The sequence below is a fragment of the Mytilus californianus genome, unplaced genomic scaffold (assembly GCF_021869535.1).
Source record: "Mytilus californianus isolate M0D057914Y unplaced genomic scaffold, xbMytCali1.0.p SCAF_4, whole genome shotgun sequence".
In the NCBI taxonomy this organism is placed as follows: Eukaryota; Metazoa; Mollusca; class Bivalvia; order Mytilida; family Mytilidae; genus Mytilus; species Mytilus californianus.
The window spans coordinates 11,410,624-11,429,912 of NW_026262690.1; the positions used below are offsets into that span (position 1 = coordinate 11,410,624).

General features: G+C 31.8%; 1 protein-coding gene across 1 annotated transcript in view; it reads right to left on the minus strand.

The window, feature by feature from the left end:
* LOC127737466 (tripeptidyl-peptidase 2-like) overlaps positions 1-19,289 on the minus strand; it is a 48,822-nt gene that overhangs the window by 8,316 nt on the left and 21,217 nt on the right. The window contains exons 13-25 of the mRNA XM_052248178.1: positions 14,906-15,092; positions 13,856-14,013; positions 12,424-12,500; positions 11,428-11,534; positions 9,872-10,026; positions 9,127-9,243; positions 8,345-8,445; positions 7,921-8,020; positions 6,830-6,967; positions 4,495-4,736; positions 3,518-3,596; positions 2,451-2,605; positions 814-913 (exon numbers count right to left, since the gene is read on the minus strand). Coding sequence (XP_052104138.1) covers positions 814-913; positions 2,451-2,605; positions 3,518-3,596; positions 4,495-4,736; positions 6,830-6,967; positions 7,921-8,020; positions 8,345-8,445; positions 9,127-9,243; positions 9,872-10,026; positions 11,428-11,534; positions 12,424-12,500; positions 13,856-14,013; positions 14,906-15,092 — 1,716 coding nt within the window. The remainder of the gene's footprint in view (positions 1-813; positions 914-2,450; positions 2,606-3,517; positions 3,597-4,494; positions 4,737-6,829; positions 6,968-7,920; positions 8,021-8,344; positions 8,446-9,126; positions 9,244-9,871; positions 10,027-11,427; positions 11,535-12,423; positions 12,501-13,855; positions 14,014-14,905; positions 15,093-19,289) is intronic.

A 19,289-nucleotide genomic window follows, 5' to 3' on the forward strand; every position in this document is an offset into this window, starting at 1 on the left:
ACAAACAAGGTTTTATAGCATCAGTGACTGTATATCACAAATTTCTATACTGTCAATACACTTTGACTGAGCAAATAGCACAGCCAAGTATAAAATGATTTATACTAAAAGCTTCAGTAAGATTTATAGAATAACCTACCTTGCAGGTGTCTAAAGCTTGTAGTCTACATATACAATGGTAAATGATCTGGATAGGTCTGTCTTAGTTCATCATACAGAGGGTTATCAGTAAGATTTATAGAATAACATACCTTGCAGGTATCTAAAGCTTGTAGTCTAGACATACACAATGGTAAGTGATCTGGATAGGTCTGTCTTAGTTCATCATACAGAGGGTTATCAGTAAGATTTATAGAATAACATACCTTGCAGGTGTCTAAAGCTTGTAGTCTACATATACAATGGTAAATGATCTGGATAGGTCTGTCTTAGTTCATCATACAGAGGGTTATCAGTAAGATTTATAGAATAACCTACCTTGCAGGTATCTAAAGCTTGTAGTCTACATATACAATGGTAAATGATCTGGATAGGTCTGTTTTAGTTCATCATACAGAGGGTTATCAGTAAGATTTATAGAATAACCTACCTTGCAGGTATCTAAAGCTTGTAGTCTACATATACAATGGTAAATGATCTGGATAGGTCTGTTTTAGTTCATCATACAGAGGGTTATCAGTAAGATTTATAGAATAACCTACCTTGCAGGTGTCTAAAGCTTGTAGTCTACATATACAATGGTAAATGATCTGAATAGGTCTGTCTTAGTTCATCATACAGAGGGTTATCAGTAAGATTTATAGAATAACCTACCTTGCAGGTGTCTAAAGCTTGTAGTCTGGACATATACAATGGTAAATGATCTGAATAGGTCTGTCTAAGTTCATCATACAGAGGGTTATCTAATTCAAGTCTGAAATAATGTATTATTATAAATGATTAAACTTGTTTAACTTAAAGAAATCGATAATTATGCCAATATACTAGGTATTTTACGACTTATAAATAACTGGGCTAACTTACCATTAATTAAAAGGTGTTGAAACATTCAACTTATCTGCATTCAAAATAACATAATTCATCAAGGGTTCTCTGGAACCCTGTGCTGCGCCTGCTGCTGTTAGTGTAAATGTGTTATGTTGCCTGCCAAAAACTTAGTTTTTTTTTTTAAAAATGTTTTCTTCAGAAGATATTTCTTTATCTTGAAGAAACTTCTGTCCAAGTCTCATAAAGTTCCATGAGATGTGACAACGTTATTGATATCTGAAAAACTTTACCCCCAGATTATATCTAAATGTTAACTGCAAAAAAATATTTCCTTTTATCAGTAAGATAAGGGAAAATGAAAAAAAATTTGTCAAACATTTTCTCTGGATACTGTCTCTTGATCATAAATAAGGTTCTGTCCAAGTTTCGTAAAATTCCATGAAGGTTTGACAAAGGTATTGATGTAAAAAAAAAACTTTAATCACAGACTGTACTTAACATTGACACTGCAGACAGAATGAAGCATTACTGTGTAATATTTCTGTGATGAAAAGGTCACAGGCTCAACAAAAAGTCAGCAGTATTCCTGAAGTATTTATGCAGAAAAAAAATAATCAACTATTCCTTTTAGTTCCTTTTTTGTTCATGAAGGTATCCATGATTAAAAGGAGATGGAGGGTTTACAAAATGAGACAGCAACCAAACAACAACAAAAAGACATCTATCAGTCAATATACTGATATATCTGAATAATGGATAAAGTTATATATCTACATTATGTCACATTCTATATTGCCTTGAGTCTAAAAAGTTTGTGAATTAACTAAACAGAGACCACCAAAGAACTGCCACCAACACCTAATTCACTAAATGACAAACAACATGAAGATATAACCACTGAGGAGGTTCCTGATTTGTGACAGACATGTGCATAGGAGCTTATATAACAGCAGACTATATACCAATGGATTAAAATATATATTTCTTCATATTGTTTGATTTATTAAAAATGTTTTATTAGTCTCTAACAATTTAGAGCTTGAAATATTGCATAGACAATGGATTATTAATTAAGACTATATGTTACCGTCTAGAAATCTTTATTTATTTTTCCTATTAGGTTGCTGTCTCAATGACATATACACCAAATCTCCTTTAATTCATTTACATAAAAAAAACTTTACATTTTGAAGTCATTAACATAGTTGAGGAGAGGAATCGTGCACATAATGAGTGCTGATGCAACTGTTTTACAAAAATCAATGATGTATCATCAGTGCTTACCACTTTTCTATAATGGACCTGATAAAAAATATTAATATTAGTTGTTAAAAGATGAAGCTATTAACATTGCTGGAAAATTAAAACCTAGTTTTAACATGGTGAATCATTTGCTGGGGTCAAGACAAAACTTCAAGGACATTTAAAATCAATTCAAATCAAAATGCACTTAAAATTCTTACTTGGACAACCAAGATATTTTCAGATCTCTAATAGCTTCATCATATTCTTCTACTTTGGTCTTTTCTTTCCCTGCTGACTTCTCAGATTTATCTTTTCCTCCATTTTTGTTCTTTTTAGGTGAGTCAGTGATAACATACTTGAACTGAACACTTCCCTGAAAATAAACATAAATAATGAAATTTAACATGGATAAAATATGAGTTTGAAACATATCTTCAGCTGTGTGGAAATTGCCTTTGTCATGTGGTAAAACTATATACGTAAAATGAGTGGACTAGCCTTTAAAGAAGACGGATCTCAAATGGAAAGAACATAAAAGAGAAACCAAAGCACTAGTGATTTTTATCTGACCTGTCTCTGTGAACTATGTTGTGGTAAATTGACAATTAAAATATGACATTTACAACATAACTTTAAAGAATGTGTAACAATAAACTCATCATAGATACCAAGATTGAAATTTTGTAAGCCAGACGCGTGTTTAGTCTACAATAGACTCATCAGTGACGCTCAAATCAAAAAAGTTAAAAAGGCCAAATAAAGTAAAAAGTTGTAAAGCATTGAGGACCCAAATCAAGTTTTTACTGCATTTGTGTATAAATAGTGAAAACAAGATGATGCACCAATATTAATGTTAATTATACCCTCAATTCAAAGTAGGTCAGTAGACTTTGAGAAAAGTGTGATAACAATATGTGTTTCAATCAACATATTGAACAATTTAAAGTTTCTGCAAACAGGAAGTAGATGTGTAAGATCTGCAAAGCTCTCACACATTACAACCTGTGACTGTTAAGCTGCTGACCAAACATGAAGTCATTCTGTTTAGTTCTTGAAAAAGTGTAGCTTAAAAATTTGTTGTATTAACAGACAAAAGGACAAATGCACAGACTGATGAATGGAGGAAAAAAGTAATTGCAATATAAATGGGGTATAAAAAAAAATTTAATTAGTTCACTACTACAATCATATCAACTATGCGCCATTACAAAACACCTGAAATAATTTCATTCTGGTTATATTTCAATATCCATCTTCACCATGTTATCATAAATAAACAACATACTGGTTTACTCATTAATTCATCCTTAAATAAAGTCAAAGTTCCACACAAGTAATATCCAGGCTTAGCTCCCTTTGGTATTCTACAAAATAAATAAAATTCTATCAGCATGTCTCAATTTTATAAGCTACATTCAGTAAATCAATAACAAACATTCTGATCAAAGAACTGACAATAAAGCGTATATCTTAAATCTAAGCTGAAACTAGAATGGTCGTATAAAAGGAAACAGTCCTGATAACTCTGTGAAATATATTTAACAAATAAATTTCATTTTAAATGTAAATGGATTTCACATAAATTTAATCTTAAATACTGTTTTCCCTTAACTTCACCATGTGTAAATAGATATCATGTGTAAATAGATATCATGTTGTGTAAATAGATATCATGTGTAAATAGATATCATGTTGTGTAAATAGATATCATGGGTAAATAGATATCATGTTGTGTAAATAGATATCATGTGTAAATAGATATCATGTTGTGTAAATAGATATCATGTGTAAATAGATATCATGTGTAAATAGATATGAACTATTTTCACATGAAATTTAGATTTCAGCTCATTTCATTTGATAAATTCCATACATTTGTAACATGGCTTCTCTAGAGAAAAAAGGTGAAAAAGGCTTTATTTGGTATATTAAATGAGGTATAACAAAAGAGTGCTCACATTGAAAAGTCTTATCCAGGAAATTGACTTAATCATGAAAACTGAGGTCAAGGTAAAGTGAACTATCTAAGCTCAGTTGTTTTTTGCTTTTTTTTGTTTAGTTTTTTTTGTTTGTTTTTTGTTTGATTTGTTTTTTGTTTTTATTAATTCATTTCCTTGTTGTATTTTGTGTTCACTGAGGTTGTGATTTTGAATCTCATCGAATTACTCATAATAAATGAAACAAATAATTTGATGAAAAAAAGTATGCAAAACATAATCTGAAGTAAAAATTTGCATTTTATATTCTGTAATACCCACTTACTTGTCAGAAGGCAGTGGTCCTATATAGATGGGATACAAGTCATCTTTATCTATTGTAGCTGATCCCATCTTTTTATTATTGATAGCCTTTGGCCATGTATTATATACATCTAGTGCTATACTAGACTGTAATTTATGGTTCAGAACAATGCTAAGATCCTTTAGTCTTTCCAACTGATCTTTTTTCTCATGTCTCACTTGTAGAATAATGGTGTAGTCTCCCTTCTCCAATTTAACATTGTACTGAAACAGATTACACATTATAATTTCTAAGCATAGAAAACTATCATATCGTTACTGTAGAGGACAGAAAAGAGATTCAATGATTAAATCATAAACTGAACCGGTCTTGTTTTTTGCTTTATGCTGTTTATTTTTGGCTAAATTGATTAAAGTCTTTCATTAATTATCAAATTTCTTTCTGATTACTATACTAACTAGAGGTTTTAAAGTGCCTGTGTCGATCACCTAGGTCTAGGTGCAATCTTCAACAATGGACACTCTCCAACACTGTGGACTAGAATAGAAGTCATGACAAAAATCTCTTTTTTGTTGATCTTGTATTGCTGATCATTTTGTCTGTTTACAATTTCATTCTATCTTTTTTAATTTTGCCCCAAAACACAAAAAAGGGTAAAAAATAATCATCATTTGAGGGCAATCACTCCTATAAAGAGTCTACAGACGATTTCAGCATAATTTAGCTTATTTGTAGATCTTGTCTTGCTGATTATTTTTTCTATTCATAAAGTCAATCTATCTTTTATAGTTTTCCAGATATTAGGCAAAAATGCAAAATATTGGTAAAAATTTGTAAGGGGTGTGAAGAACCCAGTATCTCGCCTGTGATTACTGCTGTCAGTGTAAAAGAGTAATATTGACATAAAAGGGAGTCCATTTATCAGTATACTACAGAATTTTAAAAAAAATCCAAACTTTTTTTAGATGCTATTTCTAGGTCTTGAAGATTAGCTTCTGTCAAAGTTTCATAACAATCCATGAAGGTTTACAAATTTACCATGTAAAAAAAATTTAATCCCAGACTGTCTGTAAATGTTAACTGTAAAAAACGAAGTCCATCTATCAGAAAAATACTAAAAATGAAAAATATATATTTTCAAAGGTTTGCTTCAGACATTATCTCTTAACCATTAAAAAGCTTCTGCCAAAGTTTCATAAAACTCTATGAAGGTTTGACAAAGTAATTGATGTGCAACAAACTTTGACCCCAGACTGTATCTACTTGTTAACTGTAAAAAAACTAAGTCCATTTATCAGTAAATAGCGGAAAAATGAAAATAAATATTTTCAAATATTTGCTCTGGATACTGTATTTTGGTCATAAACAAGCTTCTGTCCAAATTTCATAAAATTCCATGTAGGTTTGACAAAGTTGTTGATAACTAAAAAACTTGAACCTAAGACTAAATTTGAATGTTAACTGTAAAAAAAAAAAACTAAGTCCATTAATCAGTAAAATATGGAAAAATGAAAATAAATATTTTCAAAATTTTACTCTGGTTACTGTATTTTGGTCATAAACCAATTTAAGTGCAATAACTCCTATAAGAAGTCGTTGAAGCATTTTTTGATGTAAATTGACAAAAGGTAGATCTCATCATTCTGAACACTTCTGCCTCTTTCAAATTTTCTCCATTTATAATAGTTTTAAAGGTAATAAACAAAACTTTCAATTTATCCCTTATGTTCTATTTTTAGCCATGTCGACCATGTTGGTTGGCAGGCAGGGACATCGGAAATTTTTTTAACTGCTTTTGAGCACTGAGGGGATAAAGATTTCATTCAATTTGATTTGTAATTTTAAAACTAATTATAGCATTATTAGGAACTGAAACATACCTATGAGATCTTTATACTAAATCCTTTAGATGTGTACTGATTGATACTTTTAATAGTCTCAGACAGAACATGATTTATTTATTAGTTGTTGTTAGCTTTGAACTAGCTTTCAGTAACTGCGAGTACTATTTTTTTCAAAACTTTGTGTCTTTTGTTTTGATGTTAATTGTGCTTTGTACCAATGTATCAAGTTTAGCCATTTCCAACTGATTTTTACCGTTTATTCATATATTGTGCTGTTACACCACTGTCCAAGGTTAGGTTTACCTGGCTACATTCAATATGTAGGTTTACCTGGCTACATTCAATATGTGCCTGTCCCAATTCAGAAGCCTATAATTCGTTGGTTGTAGCTGTTTCATATCTGTCATATTTGTTTATCGTTTATTGTTTTGTTATAAATCTGGTTATAGGTTTTCTTGTTTGAATTGTTTCACATTTTGTCAAGACAGGGCCTATCCAATAACTTTATTTACCTTGCTGGCATAAGCATCTCCTGTTCCTAAGCACTGTTTATTGCTATCATACAACATCCAGATCTGACTTTCATATTCTGATTCATACAACATGCTGCTTAACAATGTACAGTCAGGGAACACTTCCACTGATTTGTCCTGTAAAACAAACAAAAAGAAATATAAAACATGCTGCTTAACAATGTATAGTCGGGGAACATTTTAACAGATTTGTCCAGTAAAGTAAAAGGGTAGCTGCGCCAAGAGCACATGAAACATCCTTCTTGTGCATATTGAAATTGGTGCGAAACAAAATGGAATATTTAGAAGGCATTAAATAGAAGTGAGTAAAATGGTGTATAAATATTATGTCAAATGTGACTGTTAAAAGTCCCATAACTAGGGAACACCAAACCAGAAATTTGTTTACATCAAAAGGGAGTCTAAATTCACAAATCCCCAAAACAGTGTAAAGTCCATAAAAATCTGGAATGAAAAATGATGTTTATGTAAATCAATCAAGACATACTCAAGTTATGGTACAAAATGCAAAAAAATTACTTAAATATGATAGTTAGTACAGTAACTCTGGAGTGTCAAACCAAAAACTATTGAAAATCTTAAAGGAGATTTCTTTATCAATCCCAGCAATGGTATAACGCTTTGAGGAAATCAATCCCTACATACTGGAGTATATGTGTGCAATATATGAAGATTTCCTCAAATCTGACTGTTAAAGTCCCATGACTCTGGAAAACACAACAAGAAAATTTTCAAAATTGAAAGGGGGCTTTCGTCAATCCTCATGCTGTGTTAACATTTTGTGAGAATTGGTTCAAGCAAAGTTGAGTTATCCTACAAACTGTTGATATACGGATGGACAGATGGACAAACAGACAAACTACAGTATACCATGATACGTCTTGTCTATCAAGTCAAGGGAATTTGTGCTTCTGATCTCAAGAACATATGATAAATATGAATCAACATCATGCAATATTTCTAAGTTTAATAGTTAATTTCTCCAAGTAGTTATTTCTATTTGCTTTTAATATCATTTTATTAATTTTCTAATGTTTACAATAAGATGTGTTTGTATAATTAAAACTTACAATATGAAAACTATAGGTCAACTCCAGTGCAAAGATATGCCTGTCATTTGGCAGTACATCTCTGGGTCCATTCAAACATTTGATCTTGTATTCTGTTGGCCTGACAATAGAAATAAGTAGTACATCTACAGCATGTAAACAGTCACAATCAAAAGTCTGAATAACATTTCATGATTATAAACCCATTAATTTCATACAGGCAAGAAAAGGCAAATCATATGTATAATAAAGCTTTTTTACTTTTGTGGAATCATTAAATGTTTTATGCAAACATCCAAGGGTAATAAAAGAAACAATTCCTCATATCTTTCATTATAAAAGGCAAAGTAAGAATTTAGCAGAATTAAACCAGATATATTAGGATTGATTGAATTGGTCTGCTATTGTTCTCAGGATTGGGAAACATGCAAAATCTGTTACATACTTAAGAGGCTGACATAAAGTCTTCAGTGAAATGGATGGAGAAATTTCTTCTGGTTTCAATGTAGCCTTGACATCATATCTCATAATTCCATCTGCTCCATGCTTAAATAATAGAATTTAAACTAGATTACAGGCATAAAATAGATCATGGATACAAGTTAACCATTTATAGTTGTTGCCATAGTAAAGCATCTCAAATGGGCTTTTGACATAAAATAAATATATTCTATTTCCTTTAACTCACAAAATTTTAAATAAATGGAGAATGTGTCCATGCCATGGACACAGATGATGCCCCTGCTTTCATATAATGTTATAAAGGGACATAACTAGAAAACTGTAAAAGTGACGCCACCCAAAATTAAACTTGATCTGTGTTTTGTGGTAATAAGCATTGTGTATAAGTTTCATAACCTTTGGTTGAGGCAAATTTAAGTTGGAGAACGGAAACCAATTTAGGCACGTATATGCGGACGGACGGACATACAGACGGACGTATAGATGTACGGACGTATTGACGTAAGGACGGACAAGGGTAAACCTTAATGCCTCCTCCGCTACAGCAGGGGCATCAAAATGTATCTTTAGAGAAATCCAAACTTCTGGAAGACTGTGTATATACTGTCATGTGGAAAGTTATTATCTAGCAGTACACCATGGAAGTCAAGGCTGTCAAAGTATTATTGATGATTGAGTATCATTTCTTCTTGGATTTCCTGGTTCAGGATATGTATTTTAATCAGATTGGTGTATGTGTGGAATATAAACAATTTACACACTTACATATACAGGAGACGTGTTATCTATCTGTACACCATGGAAGTTAAGGCTGTAGTTTAGAGTCACATCTCCTAGGTTGGCCCACCACTTAGCTATACACAACTCTAAAGTTCTGTTTTCCTGTAAAAATAGCATACAACTTTAGTTGATTACTTAACTTAATAATACTGCATCAAATAATTTTAATAACTATAAACTATTAACCTCTTAAGAGACAAAGACATTAAAATGTGTTTAAGATATCGCTATTGATCTTGTTCTTCCAAGTATATATATACATGGTTGATACTTATGCTTGTAAAATATATAATAGGTCTGAAAGGATTCCAGGATATGTACTGTAGTTGAAATTCTTATCTTTCTTATACCAGAACTCATCTTCAATGTTAATATTTGCTGGTATTGTTCCAACAGCAATTGAAATCTAATCATTTTATTTTATGTTAATGTATAAACATTCAGTTCTCAAAATCCTGGTTTTAACAACAAATAACTTACTTAAAGATGTTTCCACAGTTCGTCCAATTTATTTTATCTTTGAACTCATCCTAATCTATATATTTGTAATCTTTAAGCTGCTTAATTTTTTTTTTTTGTGAATATTATCTTGTCAACAAGAAGTGTGACAGAGAGAGTGGGTGACAGACAGACAGAATGTGGCAGACAGATGGAGCTATACTCCCTGTAGTGTGAGGAACAATAAACGACACATTTCAGTTATGTTTCAAAATGTTTTGATTATCCTTACCGTAACTTTGAATGTCAGTGTACTCTGACCATTATCGGACAAAGTGAGAAATTTCTCATATTCATGAGAAGAATAGCTGGATTGAGGAATAACTTGTATGGCATGTATCAACATCCTGCATTTCTTCTCCAGATCTGTAGAATTTATCTTGAGGACTAAAAAAAAGAACACAAATATCAACATACAATGAAATCCATTGCTTTAAAAGTTCAATGAACTTCAGACATCACCTCAAAGAATTACACACATGTAATCTTCATTGGAGACAAGTATGTGTCATATGACAGAGAAGCTCATGTATACATGTGTTTATGTTTACTTTTGTTTTATGTCATGAAATTCAAATTTAAAACTGAGGTGAAAATTTATACAGCTGCGCCAAGTGCCCATGATAGGCCATTATTGAAATTGTTGCAAGAATAAAATGGGATATTTCAAAGGCATTTAATCATAAGCAAATAAAAAGGCTCTGTAGAAAAACATGCCTGAGGATACTGTTTTTTATTGAACAGTTTGTTACGTTCACTAATTACAACAATTATGTAAAGTTTCCACTGAATGAACTGATTTTATGCTACAATATGTGAAAAATTTATTTAACTCTGACTATAAAAGTCCCATAACTCTGGAGCGACTAACCAGAAAATTGAAAAAATCAAAAACGGAGCTTCCTTCCACCAATCCCTACAATAATGTTAATTTTGGAGGAAATCAATCCCAACAATAATGTTAATTTAGGAGGAAATCAATTCAGGAATACTTGAGTTAGTGCAGGATTTGTGACAAATTGCCTTAAATGTAATAGTTAAAGTTCTGTAACTTTGGAAAGAAAACAAGAAAATTAAAAAAATCACAAGGGAGGTTCCTTTTATCAATCCCCACAATAATGTAAAGTTTAAAGAAAATCATTTCAGGAATACTGGAGTTAGTTCAGGATTTGTGGAAAATTGTCTTAAATCTAACGGTCAAATTTTTTAAACTCTGGAATGACAAAGCCAAAAATAAACAAGAATGTGTACATAGTACACTGATGCTCCACTCGCACTATCATTTTCTATGTTCAGTGGACCGTGAAATTGGGGTCAAAACTATAATTTGGCATTAAAATTAGAAAGATCATATCATAGGGAACATGTTTACTAAGTTTCAAGTTGATTGGACTTCAACTTCATCAAAAACTACCTTGACCAAAAACTTTAACCTGAAGCGGGACAGACAGACGAACGGACAGAAGGACGAATGAACAGACGCACAGACCGAAAAACATAATGCCCCTCTACTATCGTAGGTCGGGCATAAAAAATTGAAAAGGAGCTTTATTACATCAATTTTAATGTTTTGTAAAGTTATATGGGAATTGGTTAAAGCAAGTTTGAGTTATAGCACTAAGTGTTAACAGACAGACCGCTAGACGGACAGACATTGGAAATGTGGTATACCATAATAGTCCTGTCTTCGACAGAACTAGAAAAAGTCATTGGTATTTACCCTACTACATAAAAAGGTCTTAGCAAGCACTAGTTGTACATGTCTTAACAGTTAAATATTCCAACTACCTGCAACAGTGGCACCATGAGGAACATGTATAAAGTGTCTGTGTATCTGACCTGGTTTAAAACTAACATTACTGTAACTCATTTCACTGTTCAATGTGTCTTCAACTCTGAAATATTAAATACCAATACAATTAATTATTATAAAGTGACTGTGTATCTGTCCTGGTCTAAAACTGGCATGACTACAACTCACTTCACATTTCAATGTGTTCTACTCTGAACAATTAAACTTTATACAATTATAAAGTGTCTATATATCTGTCCTGGTTAACATTGACATTACTGTAACTGATTTCACAATTCAATATATCTATCCACAATAGGTCTCAAGATAAAAGCCAAAAACAGCAAATTATGCTAATAAACTGTTGACACATATATAGATATATCTCAAATGTATGTAATTTTGATAGTATAATGCAAATGATGAAATTAAAAAACTTTAACATGCAACCTATGCCAAATTTTCAAAATCAATGAACCATGAAAAAAACCTCAGTGGAAACGAGAAAATTGCATACCTAATATCGATGACTTATCATATTAAAGTGGTTCCCCTTCAATTGACATAATCACAACTTTGACTTTCAAACTTGGCAAAATTTCCAAAAAATCTCCTTAAAATTGAGATTTGCTAATGAAACAAGTATCATTGATCTACCATTAGTGGTTCTCCTAAAACTGACCTAATAATAAATTTTTAACTTTTAACAAGTGATGGAAATAACTCACAAGAACCTTCAGTCCAATTGAGGAAAAAACGGTAATGCAGATCCAATACATCTCATTATTTTCATAAAAAAAATGGTTGCTAGCCTTTAGATATATAGAAAAGGCTATTTCTAACTACTGTATTCAATATATTTACTCACTCATATTTAACACTGATAGCAATGAGCTAAAGAGAAAGGTTATTAAGTAAAATTTAAACATTTCATCATTCATGAATGACTAGTATTTTTGTTAAAAGTAAATATCTGTTTTAAATGACCTTACTTTTGAGGAATTATAACTGTGACTGGTAATCGTACAACAACACCTTTCTCTATACAGCTGACATCATAACCACGAACCTGAAATAATAAAACATATTAAACTCAAATTACTGTATAATTTGTATTTGTAACTTGAATGCCTTTTAATTTGAAAACAAAGAGACATTACTGAAAAAATCTTTATAATTTGTTTTCAAAACTGTCATCAATATACAAATAAAACAAGTGAAAATGCTAGCTACTACTAGCTACTGCTCACTGATGATACCCCTGCCCAAATATTTTGGTAAACAGGAAGTTGTTGAGTGATGAATCTGAAAACGCATCACATGGTATAGCTGACTTATATAAAACCCTGAAACAAATTTCAGAAATCCTTATGATGTAGTTCCTGAGAAAGCTGCGACGAAAAATATTCATGGGACTGATGGATGGACTGATGGATGGACAGACTGATGGATGGACGGACAGACAGAGGTAAAACAGTATACCCCCACTTTTTTAAAGCGGAGGTATAATAAAGTCATAGTTTTATCTTCATTAATTTTAAATGGGTTACATGCCTTACAATACATATTTTCAATGTATTATAATCAAATCTTTTAAAAGAATACTTTACATTATTGTAGGGATAAAAGTATGTTAACTCACTTTTATAAACTTATTTGTGTATTATGGGACCATCTAAAATATATCTGTATCAAGCTATACCTTGATTCAGATGACACTGTAAACTTCTGTACAGTGGACACCTGTCTGCAGATTTATTTTTCTGGCTGTATTTAGCTACAAATATGTTGGATGCTATATCTTTAGACTTATGTGCATAACATGTACTGAACTTACCTCTTAATAGTAGATGCCTGTCTAGACCAAGAAGGTCAACATTCTAAATGTATTGATCGACTCAAGAGTGCTGCCGCAGGTTAAAACATATGTTCTGTATTAACCTTTGTATAGTAGACACCTACTTATACCAAGAGAATTTATTTATTTATCAATCATAGAGGTGCTGAGTGCAGCCCCCTGGTTACATGACATAGTCTGAATTAACCTCTGTATGGTTGACACCAGTCATGTTCCTTTGTAAATAAGAAACTTGTTGGTACAGCAATCCCTGTAAACCTCATGATTTAATCTTGATTAATCTGTATGTATTCATTAGTTCAGTAGTCTTACCTTGGCATAGATAATACAAGTCTGTAAACTCCACAAATCAATCTTGACATAAGTACTGGATGTATTTGTCAACTCAAGATGTATTGTGCTGGTGCCCTGCTTACATTAGATGATCTATACAAACATCTGTCAGTTGACTTTTGACTATAGGAGTAACTGTGTGTAGTGGACTTATCAGGACTGATTTTTCTGGATGAATTCATTACCTTTAGATTAGTGGTTGGCATGCTACATCACATGTACTATGTACTAACCTCTGTATAGTGGACACCTGTCTGTAAACCTCTTGGATCAATCTTGATATTGATGGTTCTGGATGAATTCATTAGCTCTAAATGTGTTGGGTGCTGCACCCAGGCTGCATCACATGTAAAACACATCTCCATACAGAAATTTATCTTCTCTTCTTGTTCTGCAATGTGTAATTTTCATTCATAAGCATGTTCATATATAAGACAAAATTCTGCCCTGCTGTTGTTAAAAAGGAATATTTATATTGGTTATGATCTTTTGGAAAGTTATTCTGTCTATAGAATCATTATTTCAAAATATTTTAGATGACAGAACTAAAGTAATATTAACTTTAACAAACATTATTTCAAAATATTTTAGAAGACAGAACTAAACTAATATTTACTATAACAAACAGAAATCTCACTAGCCTACTTCTGATGAGTATTGTTCTAAATCCATAACATGTTGGCTCTAATATTTAAGTAAATTGACTTATGATTTATATAACAATTGATCAATTCCAATGAAGAACAAGCTTGTTGCTTTTCAAAATACTAGCAAATGTTCTACTATAAATCACTCTTCATCAATCAAATTCACCAAGAAAATATGAATTTTGAATCGAGCAATTTAAAATTTATTTATGTAAGTGTAAACAAATTTGGCATTTAACTGTAGCACTCACCAGATGTTTGATATGCAAATAGATAAATCATTTTATTCTTGAATCTTTTTTTTTTTACATCTGCAGTCAATGTCAGTATTTATAACTGAAAACTCTCAAAAGGTAAAACAAAAATCTCTGTTCTATTTAAAAAGAGCATGAAATCAATAACTTGTAGTCATGGCCAGAAATTATACAGACTTTATGCATTGTTTGTATTTGGTTTAAACTTTTCACTCTTTCATAAAAACTTCAATCCTTATTAGTCAACTAAAATTGAAAAGCAAAAAAAAAAGCCAAACATTTTCTTCTTTTTGTCATAACATCCTCATAAAGAAATATTCTCACTGATAGGTACATGATACAATTAAAATCCAATATCAGTCCACTTTATGGAAGTTCATACCTGTCTGACAAATCTCTTTGTCACAAAATCGAGGTTCTATGCTAACATTAAATTCTAAAGGTTTAATCAGCTGTCTAGGTTCCCTGAGGTAGATTCCACGCTTCCCACATCCAGTTATCACAGAAAGTTGTACTTTACTTTCTTTCTGTTTGTCAAAACTGACGAGATAGTCCAAGGTTTTCTCTACCTAAAATTTAAATTGGATGATAATTACACAGTAATTACAACTTTAAAAATCAGTCAATTTTTAAAATAATGGTCGAGAGACAAGCTTTAGTCTTTTCATCTTCATTGAGTTAAGGTGTGCCAAATAGAGTTAGTAAATACCTAGAAAGATAACCATTACATTAGGCCTAATCCTTTCCAAAAGTTTGAAATTGTACTAAAATTGAAATGAACTGAACTTTCAATTTAGAAAAGGATAAATAAACACTTAATATAAAATTGCAAAAAATACCTTTCACAGGTCTGTAATAAACTGTTTAAAGCATTCTTAGATATGATATTTTTCAGTTTTATTTTATTTGTAGTACTTAGTATTTTTCTTGTAAATATGAAAATTTCCTGTATGGCTGTCATATCTAAGCAATTTTGATCGAAGGATGAACAGATGTAACCCAGTATTCCACTCCTTTGAAGCAGGAAAATTAAACTTTGGCATAATGCAAGCACTTCAAGTGTCCATTTCGTCAGTTGAGATTATACATGAATTAAACCATTACATAATACAAATCCTAATATATATTTGTTGTAATGATACAAACCAAAAATTTGGAGGCTGAAATTTCATTGGCTGATGTTATAATTACCAGAACAGAAAGAACATATATTTTCTTTCCTGACAGTTAAGTTTATATCTTATGACATATTTGACAGTTGGTTTTATATGACAATAAAATGCTCCGCTGGGGCGCAGCTTGATACGACCGCAGAGGTCGAACCCTGAACAGTTGGGGCAAGTATGGACACAACATTCAAGCTTGATACAGCACTGAATTTGGATTGTAATTAAATATTTGACACAGCATAGGTTTCTCACACAGAATGGAAGTAGTCTAAGAACTTAAATTTTTTTAATTTACCTATTCAAACCATATCATTATTATTTGCTTTTATATATAAATCAGAAATAACCAATTTAAAATGGAAAATTTTAAAGAAAATAAAATGCTTCGCTGGGGCGCAGCTTGATACGACCGCAGAGGTCGAACCCTGAACAGTTGGAGCAAGTATGGACACAACATTCAAGCTTGATACAGCTCTAAATTTGGATTGTTATTAAATATTTGACACAGCATAGGTTTCTGACACAGAAAGAATGTGGTCTAAGAACTTGAATTTTTTTAATTTACCTATTATGGTCCAATGTCCAAAATCAAAAAACATGGTTAGATTCAGCATATCAAAGAACCCCATATATTCAATTTTTGTTAAAATCAAACAAAGTTTAATTTTGGACCCCAACTTGGACAAACTTGAAAACTGGGCCCATAATCAAAAATCTAAACACATGTTTAGATTCAGCATATCAAAGAACCCCAAGAATTCAATTTTTGCTAAAATCAAACTAAGTTTAATTTTGGACCCTTTGGACCTTAATGTAGACCAATTTAAAAAACGGGACTTAAAATTAAAAATCTAAATACACGGTTAGATTTGGAATATCAAAGAACCCCAATAATTCAATTTTTGATGAAATCAAACAAAGTTTAATTTTGGACCCTTTTGACCTCAATATGAACCAATTTGATAGCGGGGCCCACAAATAAAAAATCTTAATTCATGGTTAGATTCAGCATATCAAAGAACCCCATATATTCAATTTTTGTTGAAATCAAAAAAAGTTTAATTTTGGACCCCAACTTGAAAACTGGGCCCATAATCAAAAATCTAAACACATGTTTAGATTCAGCATATCAAAGAACCCCAAGAATTCAATTTTTGTTAAAATCAAACTAAGTTTAATTTTGGACCCTTTGGACCTCAATGAAGACCAATTTAAAAAACGGGACCCAAATTAAAAGTCTAAAAACACGGTTAGATTTGGCATATCAAAGAACCCCAATAATTCAATTTTCGATGAAATCAAACAAAGTTTAATTTTGGACCCTTTTGACCTCAATATGAACCAATTTGATAACAGGGCCTACAAATAAAAAATCTAAATACATGGTTAGATTCAGCATATCAAAGAACCTCATATATTCAATTTTTGTTGAAATCAAACAAAGTTTAATTTTGGACCCCAATTTGGACCAACTTGAAAACTGGGCCCATCATCAAAAATCTAAATACATGTTTAGATTCAGCATATCAAAGAACCCCATATATTCAATTTTTGTTGAAATCAAACAGAGTTTAAATACTGGACCCTATCTTGGACCAACTTGAAAACTGGGCCCATAATCAAAAATCTAAACACATGTTTAGATTCAGCAAATCAAAGAACCCCAAGAATTCAATTTTTGTCAAAATCAAATTAAGTTTAATTTTGGACCCTTTGGACCTCAATGTAGACCAATTTAAAAAACAGGACCCAAAATTAAAAACCTAAATACACGGTTAGATTTGGAATATCAAAGAACCCCAATAATTCAATTTTAGATGAAATCAAACAAAGTTTAATTTTGGACCCTTTGGACATTAATGTAGACCAATTTGAAAACTGGACCCAAAATTAAAAATCTAAATACACTGTTAGATTCGGCATAACAAATAAATAAATGTGATCAAAGATTTTACAAATCTAATGCGCCATACTGTGCAATTAAAGATTACTTCTTGAAATTTTTCAATATTTGAAATTTGAAAAAAAAAAAATATTTGAAGAATAATTCTTTTTAATTTCTGAAATCTGAAATGAGAAAAAATTGGCCCCCCACAATTTCTTTTTATCCCCCCCCCCCCCCTTTTTCCCCCCAAAAAATTCTTTCCCTCAAGATATGGTCATAATCTCAATTCAAATTTCCAATGGAGTTGGCAACCATAATTACCCATTTAAATTTACCATAGTGCTAACTTAATCTATTTTATAATAGAATTAATAAAAATATAGTGTCAAATCTTTCATATGGATTTTTTTGTAAAAAAAAAAGATGAAAACATTTGCAGATATTTTTACTGGTCTTCCTTTATAAATATGCATTTCTTTAAACATAATTTAAAAGCAGTGTAAGGGAAGTAACCAAAACGTTGTATTTGGATTACCTCCCTTACACTGTTTTAGATTATCTTTATTGTTCATTAACCATTACTTTATACATAATTTAAAAGCAGTGTAAGGGAGATAATTTCAATGATGTATTTGATTTATCTCCCTTACACTGCTTTAAATTATGTTTTGTACTAAAGTATTTGTCCATTAACCAGGACAACCTTGTTTTTCCCCCTTTTTTGCCCCTAATTCCTAAACGGTTTGAGCCATAACCCCCCAAAGCAAATCCTAACCATCCCTTTGTGGTATGGAAACTTGTAGTATAATTTCAGAGAGATCCATACACCGTTCCACAGTTATTGTCTGGAAACTAGAAAATGCTCATTTTTGGCCCCTTTTTGGCCCCTAATTCCTTAACTGTTGGTACCATAACCCCCAAAATCAATCCCAACCTTCCTTTTGTGGTATTTAACCTTATGGTCAAATTTCAAAAAGATCCATTCACTTAAACTAAAGTTAGAGTGCGAAAACCAATATGTATTCGGACGACGACGCCGGACGACGACGACGCTGGACGACGACGACGACGACGACGACGACGACGCCAACGTCATACCAATATACGACCACAAAATTTTTTTGCGGTCGTATAAAAAATGAAAAAAAAATCCCCCCCCCAAATTTTTTGAAACCCCCTTATGATTCATCACCCCCAAACTCAATCCCAGCCTTCCCTTTGTGGTATGGTACCTTGCAGTACAATTTCAGAGAGATCCATACACTTGAACACAAATTATTGTCTGGAAACTAGAAAAATGCTTGGGTTTTTTGCACCTTTTTGGCCCCAAATTCCTAAAAGTTTAGGGCAATTACCCCCAAACTCAAACCAAGCTTTCCCTTTGTGATATGGAACCTTGCAGTACAATGTCATAAAGATCCATACACTTACACACAAGTTATTGTCATGAAACTAGAAAAATGCTTGTTTTTTTGCCCCTTTATGGCCCCTAATTCCTAACATTTTGAGACAATTACCCCCAAAAACAATCCCAGCCTTCCCTTTGTGGTATGGTACCTTGCAGTACAATTTCAGAGAGATCCATACACTTGAACACAAGTTATTGTCTGGAAACTAGAAAAATGCTTATTTTTGGCCCCTTATTCCTAAACGTTTTGGGCAAGTACCCCCAAACTCAATTCCAGCTTTCCCTTTGTGATATGGAACCTTGT